This window comes from Narcine bancroftii, chromosome 3, assembly GCF_036971445.1.
Source record: "Narcine bancroftii isolate sNarBan1 chromosome 3, sNarBan1.hap1, whole genome shotgun sequence".
In the NCBI taxonomy this organism is placed as follows: Eukaryota; Metazoa; Chordata; class Chondrichthyes; order Torpediniformes; family Narcinidae; genus Narcine; species Narcine bancroftii.
Genome location: NC_091471.1, coordinates 185314729 through 185329789, shown reverse-complemented (window position 1 = coordinate 185329789; position 15061 = coordinate 185314729). Strand labels below are relative to the sequence as shown.

Here is a 15061-nt window from a genome sequence, read left to right as displayed (position 1 = left end):
CGGGTGCTGTTGCTGAGGGGCCCCATGTGGAAGAGACAATTGCCGCCACCAACACAGTCCACTGCTGTAAGTACTGCGGGACCCAGTGTGGGTCAGACAGGCACTCCCGAAAGAGCTGCCCGGCAAGGAACTCGCATTGCTCCTGATGCAGAAAGAAAGGCCACTTCGCTAAGGTGTGCCTTTCTCGACCCACCTGGAGCGCTGCGGCCCTCTACGATCAACCAGGAGACCCCTGGATGCTGCCACGTGCGAGTACTGGGCAGCGCCATTACTTGGCCCGCCACTTCTGCCCGCACTGCTGATGTCAATTCCGCCTGGCCACCCACCCACATCACTGCTGTGTACTCACCATGGGCACTGCTATCTTTCATCACCCGACTTCTGCCCGCACTGAAGAAGTCACGTTTGCTGGCACCAATGCCATCACCTCTGGCCTCACTTGCAGTCAGATCGCCCGACTGCACTGACGCCACATACATCCACTGGGCACTGCTATCATGGGCCAGCCGGTCCCTGACTGCCTCAACTCACTCTACTAGTCGACGGGATGACATGGTCAACATGCATGCATACACAACTGCGCACCTACCACACCCCATGGCCCAGAAGGAAAATGCTGACTGCTATTCGCCACAACCATCGGGGAGCAGCGACTCTGATCCTGCAGTGGTCCTAGCGTCCATCACGCTAATGGAAGATATTCCACATGGACTCAGGCATTTGATGATGGAAACTGCTGTCAACAGGAAGGTAACAAAATGCCTGTTTGATAGCGGTAGTACTGAGAGCTCTGTGCACCCGAATGTGGCCCAAATGCTGAATTAAAGGTATACCCCACGAACCTCTCTATAGCCTTTGCAGCCCAGGCACTGATGGCACTCGGGTGCTGCTCAGAGGACCTGACAGTGGAGGGGGGAATCATATCAAGGGTTCAGGCTCCTGGACATGCCCATGCACTGTGCCCATCATACAGTGCCACCTCCAAACCCTCGCCCTTGCCTTCGGTGGCCCACTTCACTCACTAACCATCCACAGCACAAAACCCAATGACTGCTCCCAGTTCACTTGTGGCCTCTTCACACTATGGGTCCCCCCGCTCCATTCCTCTTCAACTACCTGATGCCAGACTGCAAGCCCGTAGCTGCCAAGAGCAGGCACTATTGTGTGACTGACAGGACCTTTATCAAGGCAGAGATGAGGTGGCTTTTGGTGGAGGAAATCATAGAGCCCAGCACCAACCTCTGGAGAGCCCAAGACTTTGTTGTAAAAGGGGGCAGCAAACCAAGGATGGTCATCGACAATAGCCAGGCCATCAATGAGTACACCTAGCTGAACACCTACACTTTGCCCCGAATCGCTGACACAGTCAATGAGATAGCCCACTACAGGGTCTTCTTCATGATAGACCTGAACTCGGTCTACCACTAACTCCCCATCCACGCCCGGGATAAACCTTATACCACCTTTGAGGCAGATGGATGCTGGGTTCCCTTTGGGGGTCACAAATGGAGTCTCCGTGTTCCAGCGGGAGATGGACCACAATCTAAGAGCAACTTTTCTGTAATTGAACAATGTCACCATCTCCGGCCATATCCAGCAAGACCATGATGCCAACCTGGAGAGATTTCTCTGGACGGCTGAGGAGCTGCACCTCACTAACAACAAGGAGAAGTGTGTGTTCAGCACCACCTGCCTCGCCATCCTGGGGTACATCGTGGAACATGGTGTAATTGGTCCTGAACCCGATTACATGCACCCCTTAATGGAACTGCCCCTCCCTCACATGCTGAAGGCCCTCCGCAGGTGCCTAGGGCTCTTCTCTTTCTACTCCCATAAGGTCCTCCCACTGGCCCAAGCCACCACCTTTACCCTCCCTATGAAGGCGCAAGCGGATTTTGCTTACATCAGACAATACTGTCACAATGCATGCCGTGGACAAGGACTCCCCATTTTAGGTGGAGTGCGATGCCTCTGATGTTGCCCTTGCTGCCACCCTCAACCGAGGGGGCAGAGCCAATGGCCTTTTTCTCCAGGACCTTCCATGGTTCAGAGCTTGGGCACTACGCCATTGAAATGGAAGCCCAGGTGGTCGTGGAAATGGTCCACCACTGGCACCACTACCTAGCAGGCAGACGTTCACCCTCCTCACTGACTAACATGCGATGGCTTTCATGTTCAGCCCCACCCATAAAGGCAAAATCAAGAATGACAAGCTCTTGCACTGGTGAGTTGAGCTGGCCACATTCAGCTATGACATCCAGTATAGACCAAGGAAAGAAGTTCAACGACTTCCCCGACGACCTGTTCCGGACCTGCACCACTTTGCAGTCTGAGCAACTGCAGGAGCTGCTTGACACCCTCTGCCACCCAGGTGTCACGCACCTGTACCACTTCAGTAAGTCCCAGAACCTTCCCTTCACTGTCCAAGAGATCCGGACCATGTCCAAGTCCTGCAGAGTCTGTGCAGAGTGAAAACCGCACTTCTACCACCTGCCACCAGCCCATATCGTCAAGGCCATTTGGCCCTTTGAGCAACTCAGTATCAAGTTTAAGGGACCACTGCCTTCCATGAACAAGAACGTCTATTTCCTCTCAGTCATAGACGAATACTCCCGTTTTTACTTCACCATCCCTTGCCCTGACACTTCCACCACCTCTGTTATCAGGGCACTGACACAGATCTTCACCATGTTCAGATACCTGCTTTCATCCACAGTGACTGGGGGTTTGGCTTCATGAGTGAGGAATGCACCAGTACCTGACAGTGCGAGGCATTGCAGCTAGTCACATGAATAGCTACAACCCTAGGGGCAATGGGCTGGTGGAGCGTGAAAACAGGGTGATCTGGAAGGCAGTCCTCCTGGCCCTGAGGTCGAAAGGCTGGTCCATTGACTACTGACAAGAGGCCCTCCCCGAGGAGCTCTACGCCAAATGGTCGCTCTTGTGCACGGCTACCAATCAGACCCCTCATGAGCACCTTTCTCATTCCCTAGGAATTCAGTGACTGGCGACTCCCTCCCAACATGGCTAATGTCTCCAGGACAGATATTCCTCCACAAGCACGTGCGGATCCACAAGTCCAACAGCCTAGTTGAGCAGATGCTCCTTCTCCATTCAAACCTTAACTACGCCTACGTCAGGTACCCCAATGGACGTGATAACACTGTCTCGACCAGGGACCTGGCACCAGCAGGAGCCCAACCTCCCCACCACAGGTACCCTGCCCATTCTTCCCACCACAGGTACCTTTGGCCCACCCAGGATTCCCCGGGAGTTGACACTCTCCAGAGGCCCCAACCCCTCGCGGACTGGCCACACATGTACACCCCCTCGCTGCCAAACACCACCCTGTCCACACCACTGGCCACCCTGGCCCCAGCCGACCCTCAGGCAACCCCACCCCATCTCACTGACCATTGACCAGAAACTGACCCTACAGCGGTCTCAGAGGCACAGGAGCGCCTGAACTTGTAAATACTACCCAGCGCCGAAACTCCTCCCCCACCCCCAACACCAGGAATAATTTTAAGGTGGGGTGAATGTGGTGATACAACCACAACACTGACCACACTACCACCAGCCTACTGCAGGGGGCAACCACTGTACCTACAGATAGGCAGTCTGGGAGGCTGGCCCTACCTGGCCGGCTGTCAATCGCTCACCTGTATATAGACTCAAGCTGGCCCCTCACGGGTCACTCGGACATATGGAGCCAGCAGAGGACAGCCAAGCACATGTGGAGCCATCAAAATATAACAACTGGTTTGTATGGAGCTTAAGTCAATTAAAGCCTATCTTTTCTTTGGCTTGGCTTCGCGGACGAAGATTTATGGAGGGGGTAAAAAGTCCACGTCAGCTGCAGGCTATAGTACAGTCTTTACTTGTGTTTTGTGTTTGCTTGCTGCACCACAGCGCATCACAATAGTTTATTGTGATGGTAATTGAATACTAGAGAAGTGTCATTAAAGAAAAGTCTCGATGCTGGAAATCTGAAACAAAACCAGAAAATGCTGGAAATAATCTGGTTCTGGCAATGTGTGTGAAAAAAGAAACACAGTTGAGCTTTCACAGCTTAATTTCAGTAAAAGAAGTTGGAGAAAAGATGAACGTGATTTTACAATTTCTGATATAGTGAATGCATGTTGATAACAGCAAGGCTGTCCAATTAATCCAGCAGACCAAACATGTGTTTCCTATCAATTGAATATTATGCTTTCTATAACATTTTCTCTGGAATAGTAATGATAATTAAATTACCGACATTGGTATCAATGAAAGGGAGAAAAACACAGATGGATAACAGATGTGATGGAGTAAATTGATTAACATTAAAGAATATGGTGGTGATTTTGAAAGTTGCAATGTATTCAAATGGAAGTTACTCAAACTTGCATTGTCGTGGTGCAGGAGACCAAACTCAAGTTGATGGGAGTTGATCTGAGAATTAAGATAGGAGTGACCAGCAGCTCAGGGTCACTCTATTACCAAATGCAGATACTCTGTTAAGTTTTCACCCAATCCACTTTTGAAGTGAGTAGGGGGTTTCTGCTTCATTTGTAATGCACATTTAAAGGATAAATATTAATTAATGGAAACCATTCAGAGGAGCTTTCCAAGACCAAACTTAGCACGAGTGATTGTCTTGTGTATAAAATTTGAACAGACTTGTCTTGTATTCACTGGAGTTTGATGAAGTGAAATAAAACAATTGAAATGCATAAGATCCTGAGTCATCTTGACAGGGATGCAAGTGGAAGAATATAGAATTAAGGGTAATTTCCTCAAAAATTAGTGGAATGGAATTCTTTGAATAATATTTAAAGGAGAAGTAGCTGGATTCTTGATTAGCAAGGGATGAAAGGTTACCATGAGGAGATGGGAATATGGAATTGAGGTAGAAACCACATGAGCCACTCTCTTTTAAGAAAGAACTTAAAGGGAAGAAAGTGAGTGTTTTAGAGAGGGAATTCTAGAAGTTACAAACTTAAGCCAAGGAGCTGAATCTGTGTGGACGAGTGTATGCCCACACGCACATACCAGAAGCCTTCAATTAATCAGAATTTACAGCCTGCTGAAGGAGAGATTGAGAATTTAAGGCTGGGAATTCAGATCTGTACAAGAAGTCCAAATATGACCTGCAGAAGGCTATTTCTGCAGCAAGATGGCAATTCTGGAGGAGGCTAGAGACAGATACATGCCAGCTATGTCAGGGAGAGCAGGCCTTTACAGCCTACAAAGAGAGGGCAGATACCATAGATGGCTGTGATGCTTCATAACCCGATTAGTTGATCACCTTCTATGCCCACTTTGAGAAGGAGAACACAACAGTGCCTACCAGAATCCCTGCAAAGCTGAGGACCCTATGATATCTGTTTCTGAGATTGACATCAGAACACCATTCAAGAGGGTGAACTTTCACAAAGAGCCAGACCCTCACGGCATACCTGGCAGGGTACTGAATATCTGTGCCAACCAACTAGCTGGACTGTTCACGGATATTTTCAACCTCTCATTGTTATAGTCTGAGTTTCCCACCTGCTTCAAAAGGACTCCTGCCCAAGAAGTGCAGAGTGAGCTGCCTCAATGACTATCACCCAGTAGCACCAACATATACTATGATGAAATACTTTGAGAGGTTGGTCATGGCCAGAATTAACATGTACCTAAGCAAAAGTCTGAACCCACTGCAATTCGCCTATTGTCACAACGCTCCACAGCAGACGCAAAATCATTGGTTCTCCTGTCAGCTCTGGGATCACCGCGACAACATCAACTGATACATTCGGCTGCTCTTCATAGACTACAGCTCAACCTTCAACACCACTATTCCCTCAGTGCTGGTCAAGAAGCTACAAACCCAGGGCATCTGCAATTGGATCCTTAGCTTCCTCATCGGAAGACCACAGTCGGTATGAATTGGAAACAACATCTCCTCCTTATTGACTATCAACACTAGCTCACTGCTTTACTCATTAAACACCCATGACTTTGTGGCCAGGCTCAATTCCAATGCTATCTACAAATTTGCTGATGACACCACAGTTGTCAGCAGAATCACAAATGACAATGAGGAAGCAGGTAGGAAGGAGAGAGATCAGCTGGTGTCATCCCAACAACCTTGCGCTCAATATTAGCAAAACCAAGGAGATGATTGTGGACTTCAGGAGGGAGTCAGGGGAAAATGACCCAGTCCTCATCGAGGTTTCAGTAGTGGAGAGATTCAAGAACTTCAAATTCCTGGATGTCATTGTCTCCGAGGATCTGTCCTGGAGCCGCCTTGTAGATGCAATCATGAAGAAGTCTTGGCAGCAGCTATACTTTGTGAGCTGTTTGAGGAGATTTGATATGTCACCAAAGACCCTCAAACTTTTACAGGTGCACTGTGGAGAGCATTGTACCTGGTATGGAGGCACCAACTCTCAGGACAAGAAAAAACTCAGCCTGCAACATCACAGGCACCAGACTTCACTCCATCGAGGACATCTACAAGAGATGGTGTCTTAAGAAAGCAGCCTCTATCCTCAACCACCCAGGCCATGCCCTCTTCACTCTGTTACCATTGGGGGAAAAAAGGTACAGGAGCCTAAAGACGAGCATTCAGTAGCACAAGATCAGCTTCTTCCCCTCTGCCATGAATGATTCAATGAACCAAAGTCACTGCCTTACTTTGAATTTTCATGCACTATTTTTATTTATTGTTGTAAGGTGGTTTATGTGAATGTTTGCACCATGATACTGCTACAGAACAACTAATTTCATGACTTGTTCATGACAATAAATTCTGATTCTGAATTACTTCCTCTAGTATCTAATTCATTATGTTCATGTGCGTTATAAATCATGTTTGGAGAGATGTTTCAAGAGACTTCATTGGGTAATTAAAATTCTTAAGCAAGGTTGTGAAGTGCCTGAGAGAATAAATTATGTTAAATGTTCCTGTCATTTAATTTTACTTTAAAAATAGCATTATTCTATTGTCTTTCAAGAATTGTACAACCTTTTCCAATTCCTTTTTCATGTGGGCAGGAGAAAATATCGCTACCCCATTTTACTGAAAAACTTAAGCATTGATTCCAACTTTGATGTTCTGACATATATTTGTGACTTAAAATATGTCCGATATATATTTGTTCATGTCTATCTGTTTGTCTCTTCTCCATGCAAATCAATAAAGAGCACTGTAGAAATGTCCAAGGAGGTTTAGTAGGGGTAACATTTGATGCTGAATGTAATGACTACATTGAATGTAACCTTTAAGGTCATATGAAGTTCAAAATTGTTTTTGACCAGCTGGGACTGACTTGCATTACTGTTTATTATACAAGTATTTACTAGCTCTGACCTGCATTACTGTTTACTATAATTGTAACATTTGATGCTGAATGTCTTGACCACATTGAATTTAGCCTTTAATGTGTCAAATGAAGTTTAAAAAAATTGAACTTGCATCAGGGAAGCCTCAATTAATTACAGTGTTGTGCATCAATGTACATTCAGAATTAAAAACACAGGGCCCAACCTAGTTCAATATAGGCCCAAAAACAAACAGTTCAATCTTTCAAACATATATATACACACACAACCACCCCCCCCCACCCCACCACCACTGTCCATCGCTACAACTACACTTGAAAAGTTTATCTCAATACCAGTCATCATGGGGCCTACGACCTTACCAAAACCCGAAAAATAAGTAACAATGAATACACCTCTAAAAAGAGAGGGGGAAAAAAATAAACCCAAAAGAGAAAAGAACCAAAAACCTGAAAAGAAAAGAAAAGCATGTCTTCTGCACTTGGTCCCTTTTCTGTACTCACACTCCTCACCTTATTATGACAGGTTATTACCTTTTTTCCTTTTTTTAATTCCTTTTTTTAAGGAGCGAATGAATCTATTCCATTACCTCAGGGTTTTCCCAATATCCTTACCACCACTCCCCCCCTTGTCTTTTGACACTTATCATTTTGTTATCCGCAGACTCCTGTCACAGGCGTCCTTGCTTGAAACAAAAGCAAACTAAAACCAACAATTCAAAAAAATATTTTAAATACTTACCACCACCCCCCCCCCCCCTTCCTTTCTGCCTCCTGGATTACCTTCGTCCAAGCTGGCATCGATAGTCAAGCTATTGAGCCAACTCCCCACCATTTTGAAAAGTGCCCAATGAACTCATCTACTGCATAGTCTTCCCACCCTTAACTTGAGCTGCAAATATTCATTCTTTACTTGAAATATACATTCATCTTTAAACAATAACATTATGAAAAAAGCTTACCCCCTCGTACTTATCACAATTACAATATTTACAGTCCATCATTCCCCGATTCCCTTTCTCCCCCTTATTTACATTTACCTTTAATTCTGAAGTGGTAGGAGGGTTCTTACGAAGTCCATTGACTCCTTTGGATCCCTAAAAAGAAAAATTTATTTCCCCTCACGGCCTTACTATCTTCAGCATTGCTGGGTGAAGGAGGGTAAACACAATTCCTTTTTGTTTAAGGCTCCTTTTGACTTGGTCAAACTCCTTCCTGCACTTCAATAGTGCCACACATGTCCAGGCAAAATAAAATCTTCTCCACCTCATATTCCACTTCCCCTCAACCCCCACCCCTTGCCTTAGCTCCCATGCCCATAAAATCTTCTCTCTATACTAGTAGTGAAGGAGTCTCACCAGGATAGAATGTGGTCTTTGATTTGTTGTGGGGGGGGGGGGGAGTGGGGGGAGAGACTGGTGGGTCCATTCTATTTTTAGATGATTTCAAATTTGTTCCCTCCCCAGTTTATCTGGGATTCATTCTTTCCAGGAACTCCACCATATCTCTCCTCTCCATACCCTCCTTCACCCCCACAATCTTCACATTATTCTTCCTGCTGATATTTTCTAAGGTATCTATCTTCTCCCACATCCTCACCCTGTCCCTCTCCCACACATCCATTTAGTTTTCTCTCTTATCCAACATTTCTTTCACCCTCTCAAGTCTCTCCTCCATTTCTAATACCCGGTCTGTCAATTTATCCAATCTTTTTTTAATTGCCCCCTGCCCTGCCACCAGTGTCTTCAAAGTTGTTTTGATTTAGCCAATGGCCTCCAATATTTCTTTTGCAAAAGACATCAGGCTCTCTGTCTCCTTTCTCTGCCTTTCACCTCCCTCTAGTGTCTTTTTTTTAACCCCCTTGATCATTTTCCTCCTCTTCTGCATCCTCCTCCACCTCGCTTTCCGACTCCAAGCCACCCTGCCATGCAACCTTCCCACCATTTCCTGTCTGTTCTTCGAGTCCACCAGGCCCAGTATCTCAAATACCCTCGGGCCTGACCTCTTCGTGCCCGCCAGATGGCATGGCCTTACCGGGTAAGTCCTTTTTTCTCCTGGCCCACGGGGTCTTTCTCTCCACAGCCACTGATGTTGCCAACGTCTAGGTGCCAGCCGGGATCCCCCAACCTCAGGCCTCCACTTATGTTGCGCCCAACAACGCTCCTGCTGCCTCTGTTGCAGCCTTCTCCCAACACTGTCCTGCACCTGACAGCACTCCCGCCACCTTGGTCGCAGCCCTCACCTGATACCCTGGGTCAGACCCTCCTGGGCTGTCCATGTTTGCCTCCTCCAGTGAGCTCTAATTCCTATCTGGATTCCTTCGTTCAGGCACCCGTGTCGTTGTTTTCAGCCTCTGGGCAGGCCTAGTGTCGGTCTCTTTTTCCTCTCTATGAGGTACTTTTCTTCTATTTCTCTCGATTTATTCATTTATTCCCCCCCTATTTTCTTATTTTCTCTATATTTTTGGACTTTCTTGTCTTTACAACTCCGTAGAGTTAAACAAAGGAGAAAGCAAGAGGCAGCAGAGGAACATCTGTGGAATTGTCAGAAAACTTTCCTACTTTTGGTCATATGATCAATGCACAGTCATGAATGAGACAACTAAAATGGGCCTTGGATACTCCCACAGGGCATACCTACAGCATTGACATAGGGCTGGATTGATTGACTTGTGGTTGTGTTTGTCACCTTTTTTTTTGCAGGCGAGGACTCAAACTGCTGGAGTGCTATTTTGGTCTTTGGTGCACATTGATTTAAGTTATGGAGTTAAACAGGAAAATTTCCAGGCATAGGGATTGTAGTGGAATACACAAAGCTGCTGGAGAAACTCAACAGGTTATTTAGCATTTATAGGAAGAAGAGGGCAACTGATGTTTTGGGTTTGAGCCCCTCTTCAAGGTATGAGCTAAAAGCAGGCAGATATTTGAATAAAAAGGTGGGAGGAGGAGCACAGGCTAACAGGGAAGAGAACGTGGGTGGATATAGGTGGGAGGATAGAAGAAAAAAGCTGGAAGTGATCAGGGCAAGTTCTCTGAATGGAGAGGGAAGAGGATAGAGAGTTGGAGTAAAGAGGACTGGGGAAAGGGAAAGAGAGAATTGGGCAGGTGGGGGTGGTTTAAACAGAAGCTGGAGAAGTCAATCTGGTTGGAGAATGTCCAGTCAGAATATTAGGTGTTGTTCCTCCAATTGTGGGGAGCCTTGGTTTGGTAGCACAAGAGCCACTGATAGACATGTTGGTGTGGGAATGATATAGAGAATTAAAACAAAAATACAAAGCTGGGGAAACTCAGCAGGTCAAACAGTGTATTTTATATAAAGATACATAACTGACATTTCAGGCTTGAGCTATTCATCAAGGTATGAACAAAATGTAGGCAGGCGTTCGAACAAAATGGTGGTTGGAGGGGAAGGGGGAGGAGCACAGCCCTACAGACAGGAGGTAATAGGGAGGGAGTGCACCAATGTGTGCAACCTTTTCAATTTCCCACTAGCGTTTGACTCCATCACTTAGGAAGGTCCCAGTCTGCATCCAGTTTCTCAATTGTTGAGAAGGCCACAGCGGGAGGACCGGATGCATAGGTGACTCTCACAAATTCACATGTGAAGTGTTGCTTCACTAGGAAGGACTGCTTGAGGCACTGAATGGTGGTGAGAGAGGTGGTGTGGCCACAAGTGCAGCACTTCCTGTAGTCTCTCTAATCTCAGTGCAGACTAAAGCTGTGATAAATTCTGGAATTATGGTCCTTGCAAAACCAAAATTGGATATTGTTGTTGTTTTATAGTTATTGCTTTTTTTGCTGATGATGGAGTTGTGAACAAATGTTGAGTTTGCCAGCAAGACTTGTGGCCGCAAATGAATTTTTTTTACTGTTGTCATTTTAATGAAGTAATGGTGTAACCTATCCAGCTGTTTGTTATAAGCAAACCTTTTTTCAACAAACTCTCCTTGTTGCCCCCACAGCTCCCTTCTGGAAGATTAAGATTTTCCAAATAGACATAGATTTTTACTGCTGTTATTTTCTGTTTTTTTTAAACAATAAAAGCTCTTGATTGTTTTATCGGGTAGTAATGTACTTATTATTTTTATCCAGGTTCTTTATGTTCAAATCAAGTGCTTCCACGAGATTATCACAATTGGTTACAGAGTATATCGTTCTTATGAATTGCCTTGGTTTAGAACCTTGAGCTGGTGAGTTTGAACCAAATATTTTGTTTTTATATGTTGAGCCAAATAATGTTGAGGGGTGAAAGGAGAAACTGTTTTTAAAACTTTCTCTGAAAATAGGATGAAAACCTAATTTGATCAATTTTCAGGAAACAAGAAACCTAGCAATCATAATGATAATATGTATGCAATCTTGTATTGATACTTCTCTTATATCATTGTGAAGTTGATTTTCATTTAACAAAAAATGTTCTCTGCTCTTGCATTAGACCTTTCACTATAGATTTGGGTAAAAGCTCTGTCTTTCAACAAGAATTTGTTTGAACAGACAGGTGTAGTTATTTTTGCAATAAGCATTTTTAAAAATATTTGCATCTTTTCAAGTTAGTCCTATTTTAATACTAATAAGAATTACTGGTTGTGAATGTATAAAACTAAATACATTTATACTGTTATCAAATTATTTAAAGCTATAAACAAATCTCAAGCTTAATTGAGTTGGTTATTGTCATGTGTACTGAGATATGGTGATTTGTTTTTGTTTTGTGTTACATCATTTCATCCAAGTAGTGCTGTAATAAAACAAAAGTACAATGTATAGTGCTACAGTAAGTCAAGCAGTACAGGGTATAGTGTTTCAAAAACAAAGTACAAGGTAAAGAGAAAAGTATGATTAAAGCAGTACAAGGGTATTTTTTCCCAATGAAAGGTCCATTTAAGAGTTTGAAATCAGCTGGAAATCTAGAAGTTTGTGTTTCAAGCTTGATGGAAAGAGGAGAGTGCAAAAATGATCCAATCTCTTGACCACATCTAAAGCATGAATCTGATAATGTAGGGTTCAATTTTGAAAAAAATTTTGAGGATCAAATATAGCTGATGCAAAAAATTGTATTGAACCAACCTATATTTAACCTTAATATTATCTCTACATAATTGCATCCAATATTTCTCATCTATTTGTCAATTTAAATCTGCTTCCTATCTTAATCTCGAATTACGCAGCCCTATTTTAGGGGCTTCCTTTTGAAGTAAGTTGTACATTACAGAAATAAATTTATTTACTATTACAAATCAATTATTCCATTTCACTCTGACTAGGTAACGTCAAACTCAAATTTATTTTATCAGTCAAAAAAGCTTTAACGATAATAACAAAAAAAGTATTGTTTGGCATATTAAATTTATTCTTCATTCATTCAATTTTACTCCATAATTCAATCTAATGTTTCAAAATAGGTGTATCTCTACTTCCCACCAACAATTTTGAATTCCACTTGTAAATAAAATCCTGTATATTAATTTCTCCTATTTTATGAAGTTCTATATTAACCCAAGGAGGAATTTTATTTACCGCAAACAGTACATTAATAAATATCATTTGAGCTGTCTTATGATAGTTTTTAAAATGGGGAAGTTGTAAACCTCCAAACTCAAACTTCCAAGTCAATTTTTCCAAATAAACCCTCGTCATTTTCCCTTTCCATAAAAACTTTCTAACACTCGTATTAGAGTGAAAAAGGGATTGACTGAAAGAGGTATTTAACTCTAGGTAAAAATATTTATTTTAAAACAATTTACCCTACCTACTAACATTATAGGTAGGTTATTCCACCTGTTCAAATCCTTAATTTTATTAAGTGATGGCAAATAGTTCAATTTATATAAATTATATAAATCATTACCAACCCTAATACCTAGATATTTAATTCCAGCATCTGGAATTGAAATTGAATGGCTTTTCTACATTGAGTATAGTCACCCTAAACTAAGGGCAAAATTTCACTTTTATCCCAATTAATCTCATAGCCAGATACTTCAACATATTTTTCCAAACTTATACGTAATTGTCACAACAAACTCATAGGGTCTGTCAAATAAACAAATTTACTTTATATTCTTCTTGATTAACCTTTAGTCCATTAATCTTAAAGTCTTGTCTTATTAATTCCGCTATTGGCTCTATTGCCGAAATAAACAAAGCTGGTGATAAAGGACCTCCCTGACTACTCAATCTAGTGAATTGAAAAGAGGTAGAAATTTGTCCATTAGTCACCACTTTTGCAGACGTACTTTTATATAAAGTTTTAACCCAATTTATAAATGTTGGTCCATAACCACACTTTTCCAATATCCTAAACAAAAAAGTCCTATTCCAACCTATCAAAGGCCTTCTCTGCATCTAAAGCTACTGCTACTGTTGTCACCCCTTTTCTGAGCTAAATGAACTAAACTAATCAATCTAGCAACATTATTAACCATTTAATGCTTTTTAACAAATCCTGTTTGATCTATATGGATTAAATTTGGTAAATATTTAGCCACTCCATTCGCTAAAATGTTAGCAATAATTTTATAATCTGCGTTCAATAATGATATTGGTCTATAAGATGCAGGCATTAACAGATCTCTATCTTTCTTTGGTATAACTGTAATAACTGCATTTGAAAAAGATTCCGGTAGAGAATGGAATTCTGCCATTTGCTTTAATACCTCCATGAAAGGGGTATTAAAAGGTCCTTAAATTTCTTTAAAAATTCAGATGGAAAACCATTCTCCCCCAGTAACTTACCACTCTGCAATGAACTCAATACCTCACTAACTTCTCTTGCTGTAAAAAGAACATTTAAATTTTTTTGATCCTGATAATACAAACTAGGTAAACTTATTTAAGATTAAAAAAATCTCAATTTTAATCTCCTCACAACTAGACTGAGATCTGTATAGATTGAAATAAAATCTTTAAATGAATCAGTAATTTCTTGATATTTATAGGCAATCTTAGAATTCATTTTAATAAAATTATTTGTTTTAGAAGCTTGTTCTATTTTCAACTGCCAAGTAATAACTTTATGAGCCATTTTTCCTTATTCATAATACCTTTGTTTTGTTCTCTCAATTAATTTTTCTGTTCTATAGGTCTGAAACATACTATAATGAGGTTTTTTGTTATTAGATTCTTCCTTTTCTCATCAGAAGTCTTTCTTTGTAAATCCTTCTCCAAACCAATTTCCTTTTCCAATTGATCTCTTTCATATAATCTTTCTTAATTTTTGCTGTATAACTTGTTATCTGACCTTGTAAGGATTGCCTTCAAAACATCCCAAGGAACAAATTTGTTGTCCACCAAGTTAAAATTTATTTCTAAAAAATCTTGAATCTGTTTCCTTATAATGTCACAAAAATCCACCCTTTTCAGCAATGTAGAATTGAATCACCACCTATAAACCAATTTTTCTTTCTCAGGGACCAAACATGTCATCAGAAGTGGTGAGTGATCAGATAGAATCCTTGCCTTATACTCTGTATGTATAATTCTTCCTTGCAATTGCATGATATTAAAAATAAATCTATCCTCAAAAATTAATCATGCCCATGTGAATAAAAAGAATAGTCCCTTTCCTTCAGATTTAACCTTCACCAAGTATCTATCAAATTCGGATCTTTCATCAAACTCAGAATCATCTTTTCCACTTTTGCTCTTTCAACTGATCTTGCTGACAGTAGTAAGACAGCAATTAAAATCCCCTCCTATCAAAACTTTCTCACGAACTTAAGCTAAATACATAAACGTATCACAAATAAA

General features: G+C 42.2%; 1 protein-coding gene across 5 annotated transcripts in view; it reads left to right on the top strand.

Moving 5' to 3' along the window:
* The window catches only part of cds1 (CDP-diacylglycerol synthase (phosphatidate cytidylyltransferase) 1), a 160964-nt gene that overhangs the window by 60268 nt on the left and 85635 nt on the right, over positions 1–15061 (top strand). For all 5 annotated transcript variants that reach the window (XR_011353995.1, XM_069926065.1, XM_069926068.1 and 2 more), the window contains exon 4: positions 11405–11502. Coding sequence is in view for 4 of the 5 variants with exons in the window: in XM_069926065.1 (XP_069782166.1) it covers positions 11405–11502 (98 nt within the window). In the remaining variant the exon portion in view is untranslated. The remainder of the gene's footprint in view (positions 1–11404; positions 11503–15061) is intronic.